General features: G+C 37.4%; 1 protein-coding gene across 5 annotated transcripts in view; it reads right to left on the bottom strand.

Moving 5' to 3' along the window:
* VTI1A (vesicle transport through interaction with t-SNAREs 1A) overlaps nt 1-27,867 on the bottom strand; it is a 406,571-nt gene that overhangs the window by 317,273 nt on the left and 61,431 nt on the right. For 2 of the 5 annotated variants that reach the window (XM_054983351.1, XM_054983354.1), the window contains exons 4-6: nt 12,514-12,591; nt 7,665-7,685; nt 2,721-2,805 (exon numbers count right to left, since the gene is read on the bottom strand). In XM_054983351.1, the coding sequence (XP_054839326.1) occupies nt 2,721-2,805; nt 7,665-7,685; nt 12,514-12,591 (184 nt within the window). The remainder of the gene's footprint in view (nt 1-2,720; nt 2,806-7,664; nt 7,686-12,513; nt 12,592-27,867) is intronic. The other 3 variants (XM_054983353.1, XM_054983356.1, XM_054983355.1) reach the window with 2 other exon arrangements.

Below are 27,867 nucleotides of genomic sequence, written 5' to 3'. Positions count from 1 at the left end.
GTGTGTTTTTTCTTATTCTCTGTTTATTGTATATTGTGTTGTGGTGTATAGTTTATAGTTTAAATAAAGAAAATTTTAACTAAATTTCTGCACCTCTACAAACTCATTTGTCTCAAATCTAGGATGGGTCTGAAACCTCATCTTTCTTTTCCACCAGGAAAAAGTTCGAATAGAAGCCTAAACAGTCCCGTTCATCAGAGACCTGCTGCACAGCCCCTTTCTTAAGGAGTGCCTCTAACTCGGCCAGCAGTTCTGGCCGTGCATCAGACGGTGATTTACCAGGAGGAGGCAGACACGGGAAGTAAGAGAACTCAATTTTATAACCATTCTCAATGATGCCAAGAACCCAAGTATCAGTAATAATGAGGAACCAGGCTGTGTAATAAGCTTTCAGCCTCTCCCGAAAAACTGGCAGAGTCCCGATCTAGTCAGAACTGCTTCAGCACATTCTGCTGCTGATCCTTGGCAGGTTGGGGCTGGGAGCCTGACTGGGCCCTGTATCCATACTTCCTCTTGGAAGAGCCCCCATGACTCGCTTGGTAGGGACGATTTTGTGGATACATGTAGGCAAGATAAGGATGATTAACAATAGGACCTGCCCCTGTAATAAGGCTGCTGCCTATATTGGGACTTCCCGGAGCTCTGCTGCATTGGTGGGAGGACACCATAGGACCTGGCTGTCAACCTATCCTTTCTTTTCTGTGAAAGGTACTCATCAGTCTCCTCCAAAAAGAGGGACTTTCCCTCGAAAGGGAGGTCTTCCACTCTATTCCTGGTGTCAACTGGTAATGCTGTAGACCGAAGACAGGCACGTCTTCAGAGAACAATCGCTGAGGTCAGTGCCCTAGTTGCTGAGTCAGCTGTGTTCCTGCCAGCATTCATTTGGTATCTCACTAGCCGCAAGGCTTCCTCCCTTATCACTTTGGCAGGTGGTTTTTGATCTTTGGGAAGCCTGTTATGGAAGGCCACGGCCTTCCCCCACAGGAAGATCTGGTAGGCCACCATCATTGCGGCATATTTAAGATATTTTGATGGCCAGGGCAGCTGATGCGTAAATCTTCCTCCCAATAGCGTCCAGCTTCCTCCCCTCCTTGCCTGAAGGCATGGAGTGTGATCCTTGTCTTTGGCTGGACTGCATCTCCTCAGTCACCAATGAAGAAGGAGGGGGATGCACTGAAAGGAAAGGACACGAATCGTCGTTTGTCTTATAAAGTGCCTCTACCTTCTCAGCCAACAGTGGGTTAGAGGCAGGCTTCTCACACAGGGAGATGATAAGGTCCATGAGCCCCTTGATCACAGGGAAGGTTACGTTGGCTGCAGAATCCGAGTACAGGTAGCGCTTACATGTAGAGAGGTCAGGAAAGCTCCCACTCTACTGTCTTCTGCAAACTATGCAAAACTTTTTAATCTAATGGGACGGCTGTATGGTAGGGAAGTGGTCTCAAGAGGATGCACTGGTAAGGGGATGGGGACTGTAGACTTTACAGTCTTTTACTGTAGGAATCCTATTGCATAGTTTCTGTAGATAGGGCCTATAGATGTTACTATTATGTACTGTCTGTTGCTGTAAGTGTGATCCTACTGGGTAGTTTCTCTGTTGCTCGATATGTCAGGAAAGAACTGCTTGTGCTCTCTTTCAGCATTTGTTTGGCTCTCTATTGAGTTTCTGCTAGTTTTAAAGCTTTGCAAATTTGCATTTATATACACTATTACATTGTTTATTTAAATGCCTTTGAAATCAACTGCACTGACTCATACTGTGTAATCCACCTTCAGTCTCAGAAAGACAGACTACAAATAATGTACGTATAAATAAATGGCTGGAGTGTGATCTAACTTCTTAGGGCAGATTCCAAGGACATTCTAAGGCAGATATTTGTTTTTCAATTACCTTGATGTGGGATGGAGTGGGGAAAACCAGAATTTGGTTTCCTGCTAAGTATACAATATGCGTTACGTGAATCTTTACATGACTGTGGGTGAGCTTCTTCAGTTAAGATTTAGATAATGAACACTTGCAGAGCAGTGCTAAGCAGAGTTACATCCTAAATCCATTGACTTCATTGGGCTTAGAAGGGTGTAATTTGGTTTAGGATTGCACTATTAGTTGCTGTGTTGCTTTTAAAACACATACAACGCCTGTTAAAGTATTATTGAGTAATTAATATTTTCAAAGCTGTATTTTTTCACTATTCTGCTGCAATTTCTATAGCCAACGTTTTGTGCGTGCTAATTCCAGTGCACAATTCTATTGCATAAAAACTACAGAATGATTAAAGCTGAATAAGTAACCTTATACTATTCATTGTCTGCCTCTGGTCAATTAAAAAAATACAAATTTATTAAAATTTAATTTCTCATGTATAAATAAAAGCAAAACTAGAAAACAACTGGAGTCTACACCATGTGCTACCAATCATTGCAGGTGGGTAAACTGACAACATGTAACTGCATATTAAGACAAATGTAGAATTTAGACAAAGTATTCCATCTCTGTTCAGATGTATACTTTTAAACCTCAGGAACTGTTTTCAGTAGATGTCATGCCTTTTAACTTGAAAAAAGATAAGCGCAAATAAGCTCCCAATTGTCTCCCCAATATGTAAACCACATCTCGGGCTGCTGTCTCTGCTTCGCCTTTGAAGTTTCCCTGAAATGTCATGTGTTGTGAAGACTGCTGTGCATAAGCAAGACAATTTGCTCACTCTCAGAATTCTTACCAGTTTCCACTGCTATTTGGTATCCAGCCTCTAGTCTCCGAGATGACCTTTCCAGCCTCTCTGTGTTATCGAGCAGATGTGCCCTCTGAAAAATAAAACAGGGGAAAGAAAAATCAGACACCATCTACAATGTTGCCCCCCCATTACCTTTTAATTTTTGCTTTTTATAATATAGCAAAGTGGCTTACAGAAAGCACCTTTGGCAAGGGAGATGCTTATATGATCAGTCATAATTATATGTTGCTAGCATTTGTGTTGGATGAATGTAAACATTTTGTGAATATTACACAAACCCCATGACGATAATACGGACAATGCATACAGAGTATTTTACCAGATGGATTCTTCAATTTTGCCATAAGCAAGCACTGATGTTCTCATGGAACAACTAACAGAAGCACATTCCAAGCTGCTGCAGGTGGCAAATTCCCACACTTTTGTTTTCAGCAGTATGTAATTTAAAGATGTAAGATATAATCCTGCTATTTTTAAATTCAAAATAAGAATGCTTGATGTGCAGTCTACAAGCAAAAGAGAATGGGATGTAGATCTATTATTCAGAGTGGATTATTACATTAGCATTCATAAACAAACACCTTTTTATTTAGATGAAAAAAATATAGCACCTTGCACAAACTTGTCACCTCATTCTATGATAAGGACCAGGTAGAAGGCTAGTTTTTACTAATTTTACTAATTTTTATTAAGAAATACTTTTTATTTTCTTAGAAATATTGAGCTTATATTTCTAATCAAGCTGTCAAAACACACACAAACATGTTCCAACCTCCTCCCCTTCCGTCTAAAAAAACCCAGGTCTGGATACATGTCAAAAAACAAGTCCTAGAAGTTTGCCTTGTTGACAGATGTCATTTAAAAATTGAAGAAATGCTTTTTAATAATAATATTAAAAAGTAGGTGCCATCCATATTATCTGAGTGGCTGTCTGCCGAAATGATCTACCTTGCTCTAATGAGCCCCTATGGATCTTGGGAGATGCAAGCTGTATTGACATGCACACTTAAGCTAATACACCTAGACCAGTGCCTCCAAGCTCTAGCAGCCAGGGATGCTGACAGAATATCTCGCTTCTATCTTCAAAGAAAGGAAGTGATTAGTATGTTATCATTACCATTCAAAACGTGATTTCCCTATTCCCTCCCGGCACAGGTGACACATCTCTGAGATGCGGCCAGACGATGGAGGCAGCTAAAGCCACATCAAAGCTTTCCTTGAATTTTTTTTTGAGAAATCATTAAAACAATGCATTTAGATCAGCAATGATAGAACCCAATGTGAAGGTCAGGAAAGCTGCAATAACAGTCTATAATAATTAATAGAGTTGTCTAATACACAGTGGATAGGTTAAGAGTAAATTGCAAAAAATAGCCTTTTTACAGTTAGAACAGGAGGGAGAAGAGTCCAGGCACAAAAGGGGGTGGGAGTAGGACCACAAACATTAAGAAACATTTTAAAATATAAACTAGATAAAACTATTTGAAATTATGTCAGCAACTAATTTGCACTGTTAAGGCAAAAGAATAATTTCAGACTTTTAGTTTTACTAGGAGACTTCAAAGAAATAAAGAACATTTCTTAATGGTAGAATCCCAGTGTTCCTGGCCATAGGTGTTTAAAAATTGCAAGGCCTTTTTACAAAATAAGTAGCATGGAAATATATTATATAGATATATTTTTTATAAAACTCGCTTTAACTATTTTAATATGAATGCAATATTAACTAAATTAAGCTCATCATTTTAACTCATGCACAATGAGTTATATTTGCATATTAAAGAGTTGGGTATCATTCCTACAGAGTCAAGCCAAAGTAATCAGAGTCAGCAAAAAAAAAAAAAGCTCAGGGATTGAAAAACAATAAATCACTCTTGTGATTTAAAAATGATACATTTTGTAGGTAAAAACTTCTAGGGTGCAGTTCAAATAATAATAAAATTTAAATAAAGTTGATCCAGATATGTAAATATCACTTAAGAATTCTTGAGTTAAAAAAAAAAAGATTTTACTCTGTATTACACAAACTCAAAAACCAAATGACAATGCCGTTTTTTATGGATGTACAGATACAGTTCAATTTTCAAGCCACCAGAGAATGCCTAAAAGTTCAGGCCAGCTTTCTTGCAAGCAGACCCTTTGCTTCTGCAGAACACTGTAAAGAAGGATCTCAAAGCATTATGCTGCTTTTGTACTTCTGATTTCAGATCATTTTCACCCATCTACATCAGAACTCACACACACACACACACACACACACACACACACACACACACACACACACACACACACACACACACTCCGTAACAGGTTGTGTTGTTTATTTTTCAGGGGGGGGGGATATGGTTACTACAGTTGTGAAAAGCTGTACAATTGCAGTGAGTGTTTTCAACTACTTCTCCACCCCTTGCCAAATTCACTCTCCCACACTATCCCCTGCTCCTTTATATATGAAACAGCACAAAGTGGTTCAGGCTGTTTTTTAGCTTCACAAAGAACTTCTCTACGGAATTGTGCGCAGAAGTTTTACAAAGTGGCAAGCTACAGTTATAGATTAGTCTTTCCATGTGGGCTGGATTCAAACTGAGATCTCAGAAGCATGGGGGGAACAGAGCAGTGTAGCCTCAACAGAATTCTGTATAAGGCATCTGTGCTAGAATGGAGCCTTTTAATAGAGGAATTGCACATTTTTATTAACAAACAGTATGGAAAATCACAATTGCTTTTAAGATCATCCTTCCTTAGGAGAGCTGTAATTGGGAAAGCCTTGATGTCATATTATATTATTAGTTTAGAACCTTGCCTGAGTCACTGCACTAGCCATCATTTGTACTTTAATGTGCATTTTATACTCTCTCTATAAACACAACTCCCTGTACAGTTTATCTTATAGTTATAATACGGTGGGTAAAAACTGCAGTAGTGAAGGTACCATTGCATTTCACATTCTACTCTTTGATGTTGACTTCCAATCCCCTTTTTAGCCACACACTTCATATGCTCCCAAAAAATATGAAGCAATAAATAGAATACTGAAAGGACTTACAAAGTAAGAAAATGATAAGTAATACAATCTATTATACATATACTTGACATATACATAATTTAAAATGGCTAAGTATTCACCAAAGGCTAAATTACATGATTTATTTTCATAAGTTCTAATATTAACACCACTATTATACTGTCTATATTTAATTTATCACTTTGCTAATAAGTTCAGATGACTGTTTTCAAAGTCTGCTACAGAGGTGTTATGGCTTGAGCTCAAAAGCAAAATCCTTCCACTATACCCTTCTACAAATACAGATGTGCTGCCTATGCACAGACACAACAAAGTGTGTTCCAAAATCGCCATGAAAGCTGGACTGAATTTCAAATGATGAAGGTATCATCATACCCACATCCTTATTACCATACTATCCATTTCACATACTAAAACTCGAACAGAAGACCAAAATAACCCCTTAAGAATTATTTCCCATCTTAAATGAAACCTAAGTATGTGATACGTAACTATATTGGCTCATCTTGATCATTTATGACCATCATCCTTGTTTCTCTCCCTATGTTGTCTTTCTACTTTCCTGCCCCTACTCCAACCAAAATTTTGATTGTAGGCTCATTGGGGTAGGAATTTGTCCTTTGCTTATGTTACTCTGTGAAGTAATATGTACAATAATGATGATGCTATATAAACATCAGCAACTGAGGACTACTTGCTTACTCAGCTACATTTTGTATAGTAATATTTCCTCACGTTATACTACAAGCTATCTAGGGGTTAGGAGTTAAAACAGCATTATTAATAACATTTGATCAGTGTATTAGGGAAGAATATAAATCAAGGATTCACTTTAAGACATTTCTATCTCAGTTCCTTCAACGTACGAATATCATCATTCAAAAATACCCTGCCTCTCCCCTCTTTCTGAATCAAACACATGTATGGCCATACCATAATGTCATCCACTGAATACAAGACAAAACAAGCATAATTTGATGCTTTCTCTCTCTGCCAGAAACTCTGAGGTGTTACTATTCAGCTACCTCAGAATACTGGTTCCCTAGCAACTTTTACTGTTCCAAGCCTCTGAGTAAGTAATGAATTTTTTTTTACACAACGGTGCAAGAATTTGCTGTACTATAAAATAATATTGAGAAGGAATCTTCAAAAACATACTAGAAAATGTCAAGAAATAACCATAAGACACTTTTACATCTTTCTCAGAAGTAGTGCTGCCACTTCAGGTCATTTCCTAAGGTGTGAGGAAAAAGGGCTCTCATCTACATTCTCTACAGCATATGCACAAATAAATAATAAATATTGATGTACAACTGAGCATAGATCTACCTGGATTCTATTTTCAACGTGCATGCAATATTTTCATACTGCTTTGTATGTCAGTAGGTCCACACAATGATGTATTATGTATTGCTTGTAGGGTTTCAAGCAGAGTTTTTTCTCCCCACTAATGCAGTATCATCTCTAACAGTGCTGAGATATAAAAGTATTTACTCCATCAAAGATTGTGTGATGCAGATGATATTACAGGATATGATTAGATCATAGTATTCTAATAAAGATCAAATAGTAGTTTTCCTTCTTTCCAGTGATTTAAAATCATCCCTTTCCTCTGAGCTATCAAAGAATTTTAATTTTAAAGGTTTGATCTAGGGATTCCCATGTAAGTGAAGAAAGAAAGAAAGAAAGAAAGAAAGAAAGAAAGAAAGAAAGAAAGAAAGAAAGAAAGAAAGAAAGAAAGAAAGAAAGAAAGAAAGAAAGAAAGAAAGAAAGAAATGTAACCAATATTATGTAATCAATTGTTTCAGGATTCCCTGAAACAATGACCAAAAAGATCTACTTCAGATTAGGAAACTTAGCTTTAAAGGAAACGCCAGGCAACAAAAAAAAAAGGAAGTACTCACCTCTTCACGTAATTTTATCAACTGCAACATGAACGCACAAAAAAAGATAAAAAGGAAAGAAATGGCAGGAAAGAAAGATCAGTTGTGTGACAGGATACAGAATTAACACTGACAATTTATCTGTTTACATGTTTAGCATTTAAAAATCACAGACAAACACATTAAAAGAACCTAAACATAGACTACATGCAGAGTTTTTTGAACGAATAAAGATCACTTTCTCGCACTGTCACATTAAACAAAGAGAATAGTGTGAAATTCTCTTTTAAACTACATCTAAGACACCATCATGAAATAAAGGGAATGACTTCATAGCAGTCTATAATATAAAGGGGAAAAACAAGTTTACTATTCCTCTCTTCTAAGATAGTACAGCTGAAGTGATTTTGTATATACAAGTTTTCAAGATGTTTTTATATTTTTTAGTTCTGACACCTGCCTTTTTATTTGCTTAATAGAATTATCTTATTAAATAGATCAGAGTAAGTACAATAGATGGCTATTAGGCATTGGTTACATTGCTTTATAACAAAACTGCAAGCTCCATTTTAACTTAAGTGCTACCATTTTTCCATCAAGCCTATGTCATTTAGTTTAGTGAAATTCTTGTGAGTACACTAATTAAAAATACATGGACAACAAAACAAAACGTATAAAATTAACCCTACAAATTTGCTGAAAAATGTATTCGATTATATCTTCTGTATTTTTTACAAATACTGCTGTTGCTCTTTTACTAATAATTTTTACTAATCTTAAAGAAGCAGGACTCCCTCCTTTGTCAATTATACTGGAAATTCGTTTTAGCTTACAAGAAAGGTAGTGATGGTTACAAGAAGGCACAAAGATGACTCTCTCACTTAGATAACAGATTATTTTGATAATTAAATGGCACTTCTGGTTAGTCATTAGTAATTTATGCATTTCTTTAGAAACACATTTTTAAACTTGGACAAATAGTTGGATATAAAGATTTTATAGATATGAAGTCTCCAAGTAAAACAGAAACATTATCAATTCCCTTATGATCAAACTAAAATTAAAGAACATACTATCACCAAATAATAATGAGATGTTTCACTTAATAAGCAGGAAGGAAGCTGCAGATATTAGCAGCTTCTTTATAAAAGAAGCTTTTCTAAGGTTTTGTTATCAAGAAAACATACATAGTTTTTGCTACCATTCTTAACCCACCTGTTCGCAAATTTAAAGCATTTTGCCTAGAAATCAGTCTCTTGTTTTCTTTCTTGCCCCCCTTTCTTCTCCAAAAAGACAAACATCTCTTTAAAAGAGATGACCTAAGAGTTGATCGCATCACTAGCTCCCCCACCCCATTCCTCAGCTGGCTATGATACTTTAAGGGACAAAGTTTAAAACTACTCTCCTGCAATGGAAACCATTTGGGGCATGACACTCTACTATAGTCAATGAGAGTTTTAAAATGCTCCACATTTGTTTTTTCAATAGGTCCCAAACAAAAAAATGTTCTATCTTGTTTGTGCTGCTTGGCTGAATTTAAGCTGTGCATAGGATTTGCAACTAAGCTAAGTAATGGGAGATTTTCTTTTTTAAATGATGGCTGAAAGATATTCATTCAAATTAACAAAAGATTTCCCCCCATTTAACAATAACAGCACTTGATGAAATTCTAAAATGCTATTTCTAAAATTTTACTATATAAAGCTTGCCAAACTAAGGCAAACAGCATTAAAATGTGTGTAGTTGCTGCTTTAGGTTATTATAATCAGCATATTTTTTTAAACAAAGATTCTGCTTTTCTTCCAATATGATACAAGCAGTAATCTGTTCCTTTGTAGACTAAAAAAAATCTGGTTTACGCTGGTTTGAACCAGTGGAATCTCTTGTGGCTAAGCCTTCTGCTGTTAGTAGAATCAAAACTGCTACGCAGAGTGTGTGCGCGTCTGTGAGGAATGTCACGTGACATGGAAAACTACCGAATTTTCCCCCCAAGAAGCTGATAACGCCACTGCCGTCTCTGCCCGCATATAGATAACGAATAAATGCTGAACTCTATTAAATACCCTTTACACATTATCGTGGGTCGAACACACAATTTTCTGAACTTGTGATGACTGTCTATTTATTTTGCTATAAACTCTCGGCATGTAACGAACAGATTTGTGACTGGTAATGATCTGCTCTGCCAGGGCTATATGAAGTGATACCGACCTTCTTTAGATCTTGGGGAATTAAATTGACCAACTTTACCCCCTGATCTGTTTCTGGAGTTTTGACACACTTTATGCACAGCAAATCCAAATCTCACATTATCAGAGCTTTGTTGTCAAAAATTAGGTAACCATATCACCAAAAATATTTGTTTTCCAATGGCAACTTATATGCTGCCTTGGTTTACTTCATACTTTAGACACTCACATAGGTAACTGACAGTCCAGTTACCAAGACGTGTCAAATTACACTAACAAATCTAGTTTGGTGAATAGTATTTCATTTCAAAAATGGGATTTGTAAACAGCATAATTTCTATACTTTTTTGGGCAAGTAAACCACTTGATTAACTGTATCAGCTTTCTTTTTGGAACCACATAATCCAAACCCTCTAAATTAACCCCTCCCCAATGAAAATGCAGCTATAAGTAAGTATTGTTTCATTGCAGTGAAGAGCTTAGGTCTTTTTTAGAGATCTGATGACAAAGATGACTTCAAAACTGAAGAATACTGCTTAAGATACTATATTTATACATACACAGATTATTGTACACACACACATTTCACTCCGTGCTTTGTAATGGCCAACTTTGAATAGTTTAAAAATTCTAATAAATAAATGCTTTGGGGACAGTGGTAGATAACCTAGCTAAGCACAACCAGGTTTTTGTCTCCTGCTTTAGAACTTCAAAATGGGCTGCATCTGACTGTTTCACTAGATTTGAATTAGGAGGAATTAATAAGCACAGTGGCAATAAATTACTTACTTAAATAAAGAATATATTCCAATGAAACTCACAACCGTCTATCCTTACCAAAAAGCCTTTTATTTTAAAGAGACTATTTCAACTGAAGTTGAGACGGAATAGCAACTTTTACATGTACTATTATACCTATCATATGTTATTGCCTTGAGTTAGGCATAAAATCATGAAAATCAATGTGGACACTGTTGTCAAAAGGATGCAACTGTGTTTTTTCCCATCAAGAATTGAAATGATGTACACAACGTTTCAAATATTTCATAATACTGATTTTTCAGCCAGGCTGATCAGAATTGGAGTAGCAGTCAAACCACTGCTCTCAACTTTAACTTTCAAAAACAAAGTTTGCTACACAACAAATTTTCTTCATCTCAAAGCATTATACAAACAATTCCTTTCTTTTTTCATATGCACTCACATTCTAAACTTACTGCAGTCAATGAGTTTTAAGAGTTAAAACTTGTAAATTCTTAAATACTTCTTTAAAATAATAAATTCAATTTTAAACGGACATAACTTTCCTTCCAATGCTGAAGTCATAAACATTTCCTTTGCAATCTGAAAATGAACAAAGTAATTTGAATTCAGAAATCTAAAACTGCTTTTTAGAGTTGAAATTTGTCAATGGTATCTGATGGTATAATGTTTCCCTTGAAATAAATGACCTCCCTCTTTCAGATGAAAACTTTTTCAAACTTCTGCAAACAAGAAAAATCCCTTAATGAAGCAAGTTACTGGCTTCACTAAATATGCACTGTAATATTATATTACATAAAGAACACAATCCATCCAAAGTTACATATTTTCAAATCCCATTGATTTCAATAGAAGAGTTAAAGTATAACTGTCATTAAAACGAATGGAATGCTTTGGCGGGAATGTATTCTTGGAGTTTAATCTCATTTTAATGTAGAATACAATTTATGACACATACACACATATACATCACTTTATTACAAAGATCTGATACCCTACAAATATAATAGTACATCATTTGCAAGTGTTTTGATTAAAAATGCTAGGAAATACAGAATATACCAATAAAATAAACAAATGTCTTCATACACATTACATTAATTTCTTTATTATTAGACATTTAACTTAGTTTTATTAAGTACATTTGAATTACTTCACATTATATAACTTTCATTCACGAATAAGGGTGGCACAGGGATAGGTGTTTTAAAAGGCAACTTTAACTAAATATATGCATGGATATCAATAGGATATAAAGCTTTGAAAACACTGTTTAATAACAGTAAATACTATACAGTGTATTGGTTACTATGAGTGCACTGAACATTGTGAACATAGTAAGATTAATTAACAGGCATACAGTTCCTGCACATCCATTTAAGACTAATAAAATCTGTGTCAGAGTATATACTTTTTGAAATAATTTGCATTTGTTATATAAAAGAGAGAAAAGTGGCTCAGAGAAAACAATCCATATGGAAACACAGAGCAACTGTCAGATTCTGAAGGCTCATTTTCATTTGTTTTGCCTGCCAGTGTTGATTTAATTATATTTCATTCTTATCAAAGCTGCATTAAGTAATTTTTTTATTCCTTTTACAAGTGTTTGGGGTGAAGACCTTGGCTTTGTTGGCAAACACAGTGTTTCAAGTTATTCCTTAAGTACCAAATAATAAAGAAAAAGAGAAGAAAAGATTTTTTAAAAAGATAGCAGACAGTGATCACAAGGTAAAGGGTTAAATAGTAAGATCTCCAAGAAACATTTTGAAGTTGATTAAGACCCCAGCTTTGCATTAAACAGTATCACTTCCACATGAGTTGTTACTAATGCTGTTAAGGAGCAGCTTGAGAAGCCCAGTGTGCCAGTGACCTCCTTCACCCTCTAGCCACCCACTAGGGCTTCTTGATTAGCATCCTACCTGGATCTCCGAGGAATTCCCATCATCCCCTAGGAGCTCATTCCGCACCTCGTCACTGTAGGCAATCCGTGACCTTTTCTGTAAAACAAAAAAGGGAAAAAAGTGTGAGCAAGGAAAGCTCCGGAGCCATCACTATCAAGGCTGATCATCTTAAAACCTCGAGAGCCCTCTAATGGATACCTATTTGATACATAAAACTCTATAGTTATTATTGCTGTGTCCTTTGGCTACAAGATGTTAAATATAATGAATGAATTATCAATATTTTTTGCAGAATTTCTAAACTACATCCTTCAACCAAAATTAGCCTAGCAAATCATAGCTTATGCAGCAGAAAGATGCTTCTACTAAGTTCAATGACAGCTATCCCCAAATTCCGATTATCTGATTTCTCCAAGTCCCCTCCCAAGTTCCATGTCATTTTACAGAATCCATGTCATTTTACAGGTATCTGATTATGTGAACATTTTAGATCCCTGCTAGGCCATTGAGGTAGGTGAATTTATACCATATAGCATGCAATTAAATCCCCACAATTAGGAATTGCCATTAAAATCTTTGCACTTGCATACACAGATATATAAGACTAGAACTTGAAATGTCAAACAACGAAGCAATCAGACCAAGAAGCAAATTTTTCATCCTGTTCTTTCCCTTCTGCCTTAAATTAGAAAGAAAACTTCTAACAAAGAACATTAGCCACAGTTTTTGAATTCTACACTGCTGTATCTGAAAAGACCCAATGACAAAGCTCCAGTGAATCCACACGCCAGAGTCCATCGTCACACACACTCCTTGACATAGCAAGGGGAAATGATAAACAGCAACAAGGCTGTAGGGGTTGGTGAGGAATAGAAGGATTTTCTGGATTGCAAGAGCTCAATGAGTTGCAGTTCAGGGAAGAGATGACACACTACCTTTCCTCAGCTGGGAGGCAGAATCTCTCTTCAGCATTGGGATTATAATATGGATTAGACCACACAACATTTTACATGACAATTATTATTGTCTTCTTCCCATGGAAAATAAGGCAACCAAGAAACCTTCAATAAAATTGACCTCACCATTCAGAACACCTAGCTGGCTTCTACTGGGAAGATGCTATCGGAATTTCTTTTTCTGCAGCAGCCAGTAAATCATGTTTCTGAAGTTTACTATTTAGGTGCTCAAATAGACTTGAACATACAACATCACCAGGAAAGAGGCTATACTTAATCTAAATCATGCTAATAAAGCACAGTTGAGAGTGCTTGCCACTCTTCGCCTCATTGAAAATCTGTGTGGGGTAAAGTTTGTGCTTGCACATCATTGCTCTTCAATGTTCAAGTGCCTACTGGTATGGCACTGCATCAACATCACCAAGATCTAGGATTCTGCATACTGGGGAAATTCCCCCGTCATGCATAAAAATGTTACTTTGCAAATTAAATAAGGCACACACTTTCTAATGCATACTTACTGTCCTTCAAAAGCCATGGGATGTTGGGGACAGTTGACTGTCTTTTGAGGAATATTGGACTGATAAAGGCTCTAACTGCTTGTACCATACTGTTCAGATCAAATGAAAATTTCCCAATAATTTATTCCTTCCCCTTTATTCTGTGCAGTCCCCCAATATGAAATATATACTTATGTCCTAAACATAGAAACTTTCATTCACTACCTTCAAAAGAAAAATGGTGCAGGATTGTGTTTTTCATTTTGCTCTCTTTTGAAAATGGATGCAGATTGAAATTCAGACCTAAAATATAGATTTGCACCCTGAACATGACACACACCTTTTATTATGCTTTTACAATATTCAATGGAGCTATTACACTACAAATTTACTGACAAAATTATAAATAGAATGCCAAATGAGCCAGTAGTTAAACCAAAGACCTATCTTCAATCACCCCCAAAACTGCTGGCTTCTTTAGACCTTTTTTAAAGCCCCAGTGATTGTTTGTACCATCAATGGCCATTAAAGTGATACAGCTACTACTAATACTCAATCTATAATATACAGCCGCAGTGGTACAAAGCACAGGGAACTTGTATAATGGACACAGTGTATCCAGGCTTTTCCCCCCACTATTTGGATATCTCAGACACAGCAGTTTCACATTAACCAAGTAAAAGTAGTCTGTACAGCATTAAAGGAAATGGGAACCTTTAAAGAGGCTCTGGTATCAGAGCTGCCTGTTTAAATTATTCATTTCATCACTATGGGGGACTAAAACACTCTGCAGTATGCAAGAATATCATATGGAGATGGGTTTTGTTTTTCTCTTTTTTCACCAAAAAGCCAACAAATTGGCATAGATTGCTCAATTATGATATCCTATTTTGTGTTTGATATACATCAGACAAGGAAGGAAGTGACAAACATATGTCAACACATGATTCAATTGTTCTGTTCCATTTGTCCCTACAATTATAGTCTAGGAGTTTACATGCATGGTCAAATAGTTCCTCCTGCCCAAGGAGTTTGTGTTTTAAAATATGTGCAACAATTGTGCCTTAAGAATAAAACACCCATGAGTTTGCCCATTGCTATGCAACTGCTTAAGCTATGTGTGTGTGGTTTTCTAGTTCTATGTGAACCCTTTGAGGTCTGCACCAGCGCTCTTCAGTCATTCAAACAGGCCTGCTCCAATCCTGCCGCTCAAGCATCCCATACCTCTGGGGAGGCCTTTGATAGTACTGTGTGAATCATATACATTTGATATAGCTTAGTAGTTTGGGCCACAAAACTAGTTGCCAATGGCAATAACCCATCTCTAGACACCCAGCACAAAACATCTTAATTTCCCCTAAATTATCGGAAGATAAGATTTTACTGAACTGAACATGAAAGACCAACCCTGTCCCACTCTGAGTCTTCAGGGAAGGACTGCAGTGGCTGCCGTGAATGTTGGGAAGTCCTGCTTTTTCCCTTCTCCAAAAATCTAGTACAAAATGAAAAGAGAGTTGTCACCTTTCTCTCAAACTCTCTCTGTATATCAGAGGACATATTAGTAATCAAAAATACTTGGTTGTTACCAGAGTCCAAAAATGTGAATCCCTAGATCTGAAATACCTTTTCTGAAACATGTGGATCTCACAATCATACTACAGAATAGGTAATACTATAGGTAATACCCACCCACCACAAGCAATTCTAGCTTCCTGAATTAACTAGATCCAATGAAATCTATTTCTAGAACCTAAAGTGGGATCTATGATAATGCACCATCTGTACAGAAATCTTTCCACTTTGCAAAGAGTATTACACACTTCATTATGGCAGAGATTTATATGTTTATATATCTTTGGTATAGATTTTTTTGAGTTCAATATAATGTAAATTTTGTACATGATCAACAGTACTGCTAACAGTACTTCTTTTCCACACTGTGACACTGAGAGATCTCTGTCTTTTGGTGCTACACCTCTGAAGATGCCAGCCACAGCTGCTGGCGAAACGTCAGGAACTACAATGCCAAGACCACGGCAATACAGCCCGGAAAACCCCCAACAACCATAGTACTGCTAACATTCATTGTCAGGGCCCCTTTATTACCATGATCTCTCTCAGTTAAAAATATATATATTTTAAAGCTCAACAGACTAACTAGCCCCTTTGACTACAATTAGGACCAATTGTATCATAGTCATCAATAAATAATTTGATAGTACTTTTGATCACAATTTCATCCCAAAATGAATTGATCACATAAAAGACTAGGCTTTTGAACTAAAGTGCCCATTTGTTCTCATAGAATTTATCTAAAATATCAATATAGCACTCTTCTTTGTCTTTAAAATAATAACCACTAGCTCTCTAAATGAAGCTGATCATCATTAAGGAAAACAGGAAAAGGTAATTTAGTCTAACAGTTATAAAGGTGCTTTATAATCTTAACTTCATCATTTTGTATTGGATATAAATTTGTACTCCAGCCAAAGGCAAGAGTGATAGTTTGTGCTGGAAAATGTCACACATATTGCTACAGTTTGAAGGAACCCAATTCATAATGCATTTTATAAATAGTTAATGACTTCTATACATAAGATAACCAGGCAAATCAAGAAATTGTCAACATTTTTAGTCTTAGTTGTCAGTTACCACTGTCTACTGCTACTTTAAATGTGTGTTTCTAGAAGAGACAGAGGCTTTACAGAATCTGTAATCCAATGCCTTCTCTGGGCAGCTCGAAGAGTTTAAGAGCTCTTACATACAGCTCTCACCCAGCAACGCGTTGTCAACTACACAAGTTTTTCTTTTTTCCTGGCAGTCAGATCTACATGTGTGTGCAAGGCACTCTGTGCACACAGAAGTGCTTAACTCTGCTTTGCAAAGAAGTATGCATGTATTTTGTGGCATGGAAAAAAGCAAGATGACCTCTATTTAACTTAACAAGAATGTAAGTATCTTTGCTAGCATTTTATAAAAGAATGACCCAAAGATGAAGCTAGCTTGCTTGTTATTCAGGTGAATGGATGGCCTACTACTCCACTGACCAAGCATTGTGGTTTAGTTCTCTAAATACAAGAGTTTCAAATGCTACTAAGCATATTCATAAATCTAAAATATGTATTACTTATGATTAGACCTGTCTAATTATGAATAGATACAAATGAACATTTAACAAGTACTCCCATGGTGTGCATGTGATGAGTTTATAGGTCATTTATCCACATCCTCTTCCTAAGGTATAAGTAAAAAATTCTGTGCTCAGAGGTAAATGTGTGGCAAAAAGGTTGTCAGACTCCAGCTTATATTCTGAACCAAAAGACTAAAAGACTATGGTGGCAATTTGAACAAGCCTTGTTTTCAGTTATATCAGGTTTCCTCCATATGTATAATCCTCTACCACTCTATCTAATCATCTGATTAAAAATAGTAAGTGGTGAAACCACAAAGTTCACCTCATAATCCTTCATAACCTTGAAAGCCCACACAAAAACAACAAAATAGCAGCTTTAAATGTACCACAATATCCAAATTTTACATCAAGGAACAATTTGATCCAGGTAAACATCACTTGCTATGGGAGCAGGATTTTTGCGTACCAATACTCTAAAAACATTTGTTTCAAACAGATTCACTTGCTCAGTTGTTCTGTATGACAATTTGACTTTAAACTATATTCTGCTTGACCCCATGTCTTAATATTTTCCAACTGAAATGAATATATTCATAGGCAAACACAGCTAAATTAGAAATGAAAAGAATTAATTCAGCTTAAACTAATTAATAACCGTGATCTGCTGTACCACACCAGTGTGTAAGTTTACACATGAAGCACACAGTACATGTAGCCACTACTATAAGAATTCTGCTAAATTACTAATGTGAGGATAACAAGGAAGTTAGCCTATTACTAAATCATATGAGAAGTTAATTTCCATGGCCCACACATGGCAAAGCAATTCCTTAAATTGCTTCACCTAGAAATTCAATACAATGTTATCATCAGGTCAACCACATGGTAAATAGATTTATAATACTTTCCATGTGTTAGGTTATGTTGTGTATGAATTAAGCAATGGTCTGGTATTACAATACAATCAGCTCCTTCCCACACCTGGTAGACAGGATATTTTGTTAAATTTCTACCTATACAGCCACATCAACAATATAAATATGGGAAAAGCAATGGGAAGAGAAACAATCTTTTTGGCACATAATAAATTTCACAATAATAACCAAATGAGTTGTAGATGGGAAAAGGTGCCCAAAATTATCAGTCCCCAACATCTGTACAACAGAATTCAGGCTAGCTCATATTCCACACTTTAAATTACTCATTGACATTCTGTGCCAATCATACTATGGATGGCAAACATTGACCAGTTTAGTGTAGTTTGATTTACAGTATTTTCGGCAGCCAGTCACACAAATGAAGAACAGTATTCTTTCATGGCTTCTTAACTTATATGTATTTTTAAATGCTTAATTCAGCTTATCTCTCATCAAACAAGTATTCAGATTCAAAAAGTTAGGAATATTTCAGAAGAACGGTATTCTTTAAATCGTCTTTGCTTTCTGTCCCAAACACATTTTAGAACTATTTAATGCAATTTATTGGAATGAATTTTTGTAAAGCTTTATGGTAACACCATAGCAATAAAAGTAAAATGTTTGCAATAGATCTTTTTAATTATGGAGGATTTTACTAGAATTTCAGGTGGCTAAAGACTCAGTGTCAAGGTAAGTAGGAAAAGGCAATCAACTTCCTTAATCATTGCTTGAAAGAATGTAGATGAAGTACCCAGCACTATGCTGTAAGAGCATTTGAAAAAAAGATATGTCAGTGGTGATACAACATAATTATGTGCTTTTTAGTACTTTATCACTTTGTCTATGGGATAGTCACAGAAATGTTATTCATGTACATATTTGGACTATATAGGATACTCTCTACCAAATTGCAGGCAGACAGCAACTTCATTTTATAGGCTATTAAAATTCTCCCATGCAGAATGCACACGTACAAGTTTGGTGATGAGTTTCCCCTTATTTTCCTACTATTAGGATTCTGACCTAGATAGCCCAGGTAAGCCCAATGTCGTCAGATCTCAGAAGCTAAGCAGAGTTTACCTTGGTTAGTAATTGGATGAGAGACCTCCAACGAAGTCCAGGGTTGTAGAGGCACGCAATGGCAAACAACCTCTCTTAGTCTCTTGACATGAAAATTCCACAGGGGGTCGCCATAAGTCAGTTATGACTTGAGGGCACTCTCCAACTCCAGGATCCTGATGCAGGAATGGGGTAGGTATAATGCCAACATTGAAGAACACCCAAGGAGGATTAGGGATGGTGTGTTTAGGTCACCATTACGCTGGCTTCTAGTGTATTAGCAACTAAGTTCCAAAGCCATAAGCAGGCCGCAGGATTACTTCTTTTAGTCATTCAGCCTTCCCAATAAAGGGTTAAGAGATCCAGGTGCAGGCTAAAAATGTTGACAATTTCTTGATTTGCCTGGTTATCTTATGTATAGAAACCAGCACGCCCCAGCAGATTGCCAGGTATTACTAAGAATCATTAATCTAGGAGGCAACATCTAACATGCTGAGGAGAGCATAAATAAGGAAGAGGAAGAAGTAAGAAAGGGGTTTCACCAGAGTGCAGAAGGTAATATGAAACCAGGCTCAAGAGCACAGTTATTGCTGTAGGAAGCCCCCAGTGACTAGGAGGGATATAAGAAATCACTGTATTTGTTTTGCGAGCTGTTTTTGATTAAACCACATTCATGTAAAAACAGTATCTTGCCTCTGTGAGTTTTCTTGACCATCCAAATCCCTTAAAGGACCCCTGCCTCAGGCAAGCCAACCTCTAGCAAAACAGTGGGGTCTATTTTTAAATGACAAGAAATGCTAAACCATGCACTAGGTTTACTCATTTCAGCACATTTAACTTAACTTGCAGGCTCTTTTAAAGAACTAGTAGGACTGGAGAAAATAAGATGCTGCAAACAGCATATATAGGAAGGTACACACACACACCTTCTCCTGATTTATACATGAACATGTGGGATTTTACATAATCATGTTCTCTACAGAAAAACAGAATGTGCAGAAAAGCCCATTAGGAACAATGCTGTGTGGCAAGTAAGGTTACCAACCTCAAGATGGAGTCTGGGGTTCTCCCAGAATTATAATTGATCTCCAGACTACAATTCCCCTGAAGGAAATGAAAGCTTTGAAGAGTGGAAACAGAAGCCTTAGAGTGGCTACAAAGGGTGGATGCTGTAGGACTTCTGCTTCTCCTATGTCACTTGTAAAGATGCTAAGGGCCAGAGATCATCTGAGGATTGAGAGGATGGGACAGCTATTAAATGTATGGGTCTTCAGCATGGATTTTTCTTAACATGGAAAAAAAGAACAGATTAGGATTTTGAGAGGTTTTTAAATTGAGCAGAACACAAGTAGATAACGGTTATACCAGCTCACATATTTAAGATCAATGGATTAGTCTGATATACAGAAGACTAAAAGTAAAGTAAAAAGTGGGTGAAAAATATGAGGCAGCGAGTGATTTGAGGTGGGAAATTTAAATTTAAAATTTGAATTGTGGTAGGAAGAGGTGATCTCACAAGAAAGGGAGGAGTTGGAGGAACTGGCTTTTGACCTGGATGTGATATCATAGGATGTGATATCACATCTCTGCTGAACTTCCTCCTCTCCAAATTTGACATGATACAAATATTTGTTCTGGAGAAAATCAAAAACCTTTTAGTTTAGATTGTTTTTCCTTTATTGTTTTTTTCTGTATTATGTATGTTTCATTATTCTTGTTTGTTGATTAGTTGTTTTTGTGTTTTATTAGTATGCGTGTAATTGTAGTGTTTTTAGGTTTGTTTTTTAATGATATAAAACTCTTTAAAAAAACCTACGCTCTGTTGTTGGCAGGTAAACCTCTGGGCTACACAGCTGAGGCATAAAAAATTGAAGCCTACGATCTTTGTCTGTACCCGGTCAATAAATGAGAATTTCCTGGTTGCTGCACTCCAGACTCTGGCTTAAGGCTTCCTGACTATGTGGAACTTACACTTCAGGCCTGATTCCTGCCATTTGCTCTCATGACCCAGTCCAGAACTAACTAGTAATGAGTGATATTAGACTCATCCAGCATGTAACAGTTCAGCAGGCTGCTATATCACATGCATGCATTTATTATTTTACTCTGAAGTGTCATCAAGGAAGTCTGTTTTTTATTTCAATTCTTGTACATGGGTCACTGATGTGTAAAGAGGACTCTTAAAAGAGGCTTTTTGTGGAGTGCAGGTGACTAACACTGAGGGCCAAACAACACATTACATTTAAGTGTCGTTCCAATAGGGACTTGCAGAAAATGCCAGCTGAGAGTTCCCTCATAGAAAGGGAGCAACTCAATTTAGAAGCATCGCAGGGGCCCAAATCTGGTCAGGACCACATTCTACCCAGAGCAATTTTCTCAACCTGATGCCCCCTAACGAGGCAAATAACACCGCTGGGGCTGTTTTATTTCAAGAAAATGGAACAGCCAGCGGAAGGCAGAAGGCCCTCATTTTCCTATTAAAAGAAGATTCTTCCACCAAAAACTGATAATTCTCAAATAACCTTAAAGATTATATTTAACAAGCATTCAAAGTGCTAAGCGCATACAGTGAAATAAATACAACTATAAATAGTAATAAATACTTCATACCATACATAAAAGTCCAATAAATAGAATGCAAAAGAGTTTGTCACCATTTAAAGCTACAAATATAATTCTTAAAGGTACAGTCTGTATTTGTTTTTACATCTATGCTTATCATTCTTCTTTGCAGGTTCAAGGAAGGTGATCCACCCAATGCTCCCAACCGATGTAGAGGAAGTAGAGATTTATCTGCTCTGTATAATTTGTTGCTTTTGTGTTACAGGTCACAACTCTACCCTGCTGGCCGTGGCATCACCCAACAGAACCCAGTTCCGTCACTCACTGATATTGGGTACAGCCGAGGAACAGTAGATGCTATAAGTCATGTTCATTGACATCAGCCCTTGAGAAAGCATGAAGTGTGAAATAGGTGGGGCTAGCAGTCTGTTGGGCAATGTCACGGGCAGCAGGGCAGAGTTGTGACCTGTAACACAAAAGCAACAAATTATACAGAGCAGATAAATCTCTAAAAGATCACCACTTACCTCTACATCCGTTGGGAGCCTTGGGTGGATCACCTTCCTTGAACCTGCAAAGAATGATAAGCATAGATATAAGAACAAATACAGACTGTATCTTTAAGAATTGTATTTGTAGCTTTAAATGGTGACAAGCTCTTTTGTATTCTATTTATACCATACTTTATGTATGGTATGAATTATTTATTACTATTTATAGTTGTATTTATTACACTGTATGTACTTAGCACTTTGAACTCTTGTTGTTAAATATAATCTTTAAGGTTATTTGAGAACTATTGATCAATTTCTGGTGGGAGAATCTTGGTTTAGCTGTGAGCGTTTTCTCCTGTGGGAGTCTCTTTTGTCGGAATACCCTCACTCTCCTGTGTCATGGTTCCAATCAGATGCAATTCCCTGCAACACTTCTAAATTGAGTTGCCATAGAGAACCTGTCCTGGGGCAAATCCAAACGCCCTTGGCGCATCCCGGTGTTGCACTAAATGTTCGCTAAACACCCAGAAGTATAGCATCTTTCTAGCGCGATTTCAGAAACCAATTGGGCTGGGTAAGTCCTGTCACTGAAGTGCTGAGACTGGCTCGCATGAGGGGTGGGATATGGCATCTGGCTCTGCTCCTACAAGCCCTCACAAGGGATGGAAGGTGGCTCCTGGCTTGGCATTAGGCAAGGACGCACCTGACTTGGCATGCCCAAATTCCTCCCAAAGTGAGGGAGGCATTGGCACCCAGCTCAGCATGCCTGAGACCTACATGAGGTGAGGGAGGTGGTGGCGCCATCTGGCTCAGTGTGTCTGAACCACATGCGAGACAACAGAGGCAGTGGCATGTTGCTCCACCCATGTGAGCTGCAAGTGAGAAAGAAGATGGCACAGGATCCAGCCTGCCTGAGCCCCACATGAAGCAAAAATAGGCAAGAGAGGCAGAAGTATCTAGCTTTGCCCACCCAAGGCAAGGGAGGCAGTTGTGGCAGCTGGCTTAGCCCACTCAAGGCAAAGGCCCACTGAGACAAAGGGATCCAGCCTGCTCGAGATGAAGGAGCAGCTGTAGCATAGTGGTTATGTGGCTGGACTGCAAGTCAGTACTCTGCTGGCTTGGATCCCTCTACTGCCATGAGCTCAGTAGGAAGCCTTGGATAAGCCGCTCCTCTCAGCCCAAGCTCTCCAGCTGTATTGTGGGGATAACAACAGCACTGACTTTGTTCACTGCTCTGAGCATGACACTACTCTGTCCAGAAGGGTGATATATAAGCATACTACTATTACTACTATTATTATCAGCACCCAGCCCACCTGAACTCAATGCAAGGTGAAGAAAGAGGCACCCAGTCAATTGGTTAGGCAGGTTGCCTCTTCCTTCCTTCCTCCCCCCTTTGGGAGTGTGAGGCATGTTCAGACAGTCTCTTCCTCTCTCCCTCCTTTTAGAAGGGAGGGCTATTTTCCAGGGTTTTTCAATTCCAATATGCCCCTCCTCACAGATTTGTTGTAAGGATAAAATGGAGGAGAGGAGAATGAAGTCAGCTGTTTTGGGTCTCCATTGTGGAGTCTCCATTGTGGAGACAGGTGGAATAGAAATGAAGCAAATGAATAATAAATGTAGCTGAAGTGAAGATGGGGGTTGTGAAATAGAAGGAAGCAGACAAGGATGAGGATATGTGGGTTGCCCAGGGTGGCCCAATGTTGTCATGGGACTGCAGGAGGGAAGGGAAAGACAGAAAAGAACCCTGATCTTTGAAGTGATAGATCATGGGATACAGACCATACTTTTCTTCTGTTAAATGGATTCCTGCTTTAAATATGTGTAGAACAATTCTTAGTCATGTGGAATAAAGATTCCCCCCCCCCTCCCGTTTTCTTGTTTGTCCTGGTTTTTATTTTAGAATTGTGGACTTTTGTGAGTTTTTCTTTTTGTTATCCTCCTTAGCACAAATGGAATGGATGACAACAATCTATTTTTATTTCAGATCAATCTAGGCAGGTATGTAATATTACAGTTTGGGGCCCTGAGATAAAAGAAGACTGAATGGCAAGGATGGAGTAATGTTCATATATCTAAAAGAAGTATTCTATATTGCTAAAGTCTGCATATCAAACAAACAAGAGATAGGTATGAGCAACAGTGTATTTGAAATAGTAGGATAGTACCTAACCTTCCTAACAAGAACTGAGAATCTCTAACCTATGAGGAAATGGGAAGGCATGATATAAGAAGCATTCCTTCTTCAAAGAGATTTATGGCCTGTTGACTGCTTTCTTTCCTCATCTCATCCTCAACCTGTACTTATTTCGCTGAACCAAGTTAATTTAGTTGTTTCAATGTATAACTATATTAAGGCATATTTGAGTTTTTAGTCCTTGCAGTCTCTAGATAGTGAATCTGAAAGTATCTCTCTTACATTAGACAGGGAGGCAAGGTTTTGAGACTCAGCATTGTATTTTTATTTATACATGGAATAAAGTTGTATGAATTTGATACAACCTATGGAACGAGGGATCCTGCTGGCTAAAGTGAATAAGTCACCACAGAAGGAATCTCGTCTGCAGCTGAGACAAATGTAAGAGAGAACAAGAAAGACCCATGACATGCTCATCACCCTGTTTAGTATATTATTGAAAGCATCTTGGATACTATTCTGATAAATGGATGATAGAGGAAAAGAAATTTAGTGCTAAAATCCCTTCAGAGATCTACCATCAGTATAAATATGTGGGAACCAGAGAGATGATTGACCCTCTTTGAAAGCATTAAAGAAAGGATTGTTAACGTGCTATAAACCACTTTGGATTGTTTGTAAGAATATTCATGGCATTAGTGGTGGTAATTAATATTTTTTATTTTATCCCATCCTTTCTTCAAGAGCTCAAGGTGGGATATATAGTTCCCACCCACCAATCTATAATTACAACATCCCTATAAAGTAGGTTAGGCTAAGAAAATGACTTGTCTAGTATCACTTGGACAGCTAAGTACAAATTTAAACCTAGCTCTCTCAGTTCTAATAAAAGCTGAACAATATTCAGTCCATTTTTGCTGTCATCTTCATAGTGCACACATTTACACAAAGATGTCATGACAGCAGTGGATGTATTTTTAATGCAGTGTTTTCAGTCATCTGACTAACAAAGAAAGGGCTTATAGGGAGACAATATAAATCTTATAAAATATTTGGTGTGTATGGCTAGTATAAATGATTGTTTGTAGGTAGGGCTATGTGTGTGTGTGTGTATATAGATAGACAGAAAGAGGAGTGGTTGTGTTTAACCCAAGTCTGTAGGACAATAACCAAAACTTTCAGGGTTCCCCTCACAATGCAGTCTTCCTTGGTAAGTCAACACAAGCCCAAGAAAATCCATCACATCACTCCTGGCCTTTGTCAGACAGGTCTGCCACTCAAGTAAGTCAATCTCCTGCCTAGTCTGTTTCCTCCCCTGTGGCCAACTTCAATCTGTTCTTGTTACACATTATCCTTTGCCCAGCAAAAATTCAAATTCATCAATAGGATGTCAAATCTTACATTTGTCATCCAAGACCATCTTGGACCCTAGTTTTGCACCAAATAGACACCAGCAAGTCTCCCCATAGGAGCTCAGTTAATTTTTTTTTAAAAAGGCATTTCAAGTTCTCAGCTTTCACACAAAGTATGTTTTTCTGTACCTCATTTTATTTTCCATCCTGGATTTATCCATCCACACCTTTTTATTTGCTCCCTATTTCTTAGCTCTCTTATCTCCCTTTCTAGACCAATCTGCCTTACCATCAGCCAGTTTCTCCCAGTGAATCCCCTCCTCTTTGGACAGGGAGTCCATCCTTTCTATTTAAGATTTAAGATATACCACACCACACTTTCTGGTCCCTTTGGAGCAACCTTTCTCTGGGATGATTTTCTCTATGTTCCCATGTGGGCAGACACATAATTTGAAGAACAGGGCATTTAGCTAAAAGTAGTGACACTATCCACTAGGAATGTGCAAAGTGGATATTTTAATTGTCGTATGTAAATTGCCATAGTACCATAAGCAAACTGAACAGTTTAGTTTTGCAGTCTTGTACTTCCATCTCAATTCCTTGTTTTCTCTTATGTATCTTGGGAGTTTACCACATTTTCCCCCATTGGTTCTTGTCCTGTACTGCTTCAGTTTATTCCCTGATTTCTGTACACTTTGTTTTGCCTTTAGTTTTCACTTCATTTTTTTGTTTGTTTATCCCTTGTTTGGGGGGGGGTGTCTTTTGAGACCACTTTTATCCTGATAGTTTTCTGAATGCTGATTTTGAGGCCACTTTTTCCTCATGCATAATGTTTCTCTTGGTTTTGTCCCACCCACTCCAACCCACCTCCATCCCACTTTTTGATGATTGGACATTTGTCATTCTCAAACCACTCCCCCCTTCCTTTCTACCCTTCTGATTTTGTTTTCTATCTTTTTAAAAGCAAATTGTCATTTTCATATTGCTACATCAATCTACCAGTGTAATAATAGATGTGGCAAGTTCTCTGAATTTTCATATTTCATTTTTTAAAAAAGTAAGTCTCTAGCTCTTTCTGTTGCAGAGATATGCCTTTTTCCTTATATCTCCACAAAGAAGGGGCTACAGGTATGCTTTTTTTAAAAAATGGAAGCTGGGAATTCAGTGAATCTGCTGCATTTATTATTACAATGGTAGGTTGATATAACAGTATGAAACTGACAATTTTAAAAGAAATTGCAAATGTCCTGGTGGCCCGAGGATGCGCTTCTGGCACCAGAAAAGTATGTAGTCACTGCTGCTCCGGGCTTTATCCCAACACAGGTTGGGTAGCCCCACCAGTTTGGACAGCAGGAGGGAGACTTAGGTATGGGTGGCAGACCTTCCCCATGCAAAGACTTCCCGATGTATTCATTTTCAGTCTTTTAAAAAAATTCAGCCTTTGTATCGATATAGCGATATAAGCATGCACGAAAAAGGGGAGGTGCTGTAAAAGCACCAATGACACTGATGATGAGAGCACCCTCACTTGAAAATCCTGATTATTTTAAGGCACATGCAGAACAAAATAAACCAACTCCACAACTGTAAAAATGCTGAAGGACGGCAGATGTAGGAAAGAACCATACCCAAACCAATTCCAATGCATGAAGATTGATTGCCAAGAAAATTAGGAAAAAGCTCTTGGATGGGACTATAAAGGGTTTTTTGTTGGTTAAGTGCTTGTCTCCCTTCCATCTTTCTTTTCTCAAGAATTGGTTGTGTCAAACTTGGATCTACATATACAACAGAACAAAGGATCCCTTTTGGCCTGTAACTTGTGTTCTAGGATTTCACGTGCAGGGGACACTCTTCACATGACAGGCCTGACATGGAAATTGATTTGGGAAATAGCTGTATAAAAGTGCATTTTGTTTCAAGGCTTTGCTTCTGCCCAGGCATTTTCTTCCAGTTTTTCTTGTTGCTAAATATCCATATTTTTAGCTTTCAAGGGAGACATGTTCTGTTCTAGGGTTGAAACCAGACTAGAATTTCCTAGAATTTCCTAAACCAGATTTAGAATTGAGGAAAATATAGAACTTCATCTTATTGCTAGATATGGAAATCTAAGCTGTTCAGTGTGTCTATATTTGTATCAATGATGCTTCCAAAATGTTGATCTTTTCTTTGCAAACAGGAGAACTAAAATTTTGCTTTTTAAAAAAATATCATTTTCAAGATATTAAAAATCACATTCAGTTATAGTTTTGAAATTCTGATGCA

Source organism: Eublepharis macularius, chromosome 6, assembly GCF_028583425.1.
Source record: "Eublepharis macularius isolate TG4126 chromosome 6, MPM_Emac_v1.0, whole genome shotgun sequence".
In the NCBI taxonomy this organism is placed as follows: domain Eukaryota; kingdom Metazoa; phylum Chordata; class Lepidosauria; order Squamata; family Eublepharidae; genus Eublepharis; species Eublepharis macularius.
This window is presented reverse-complemented; position numbering and strand designations above follow the sequence as displayed.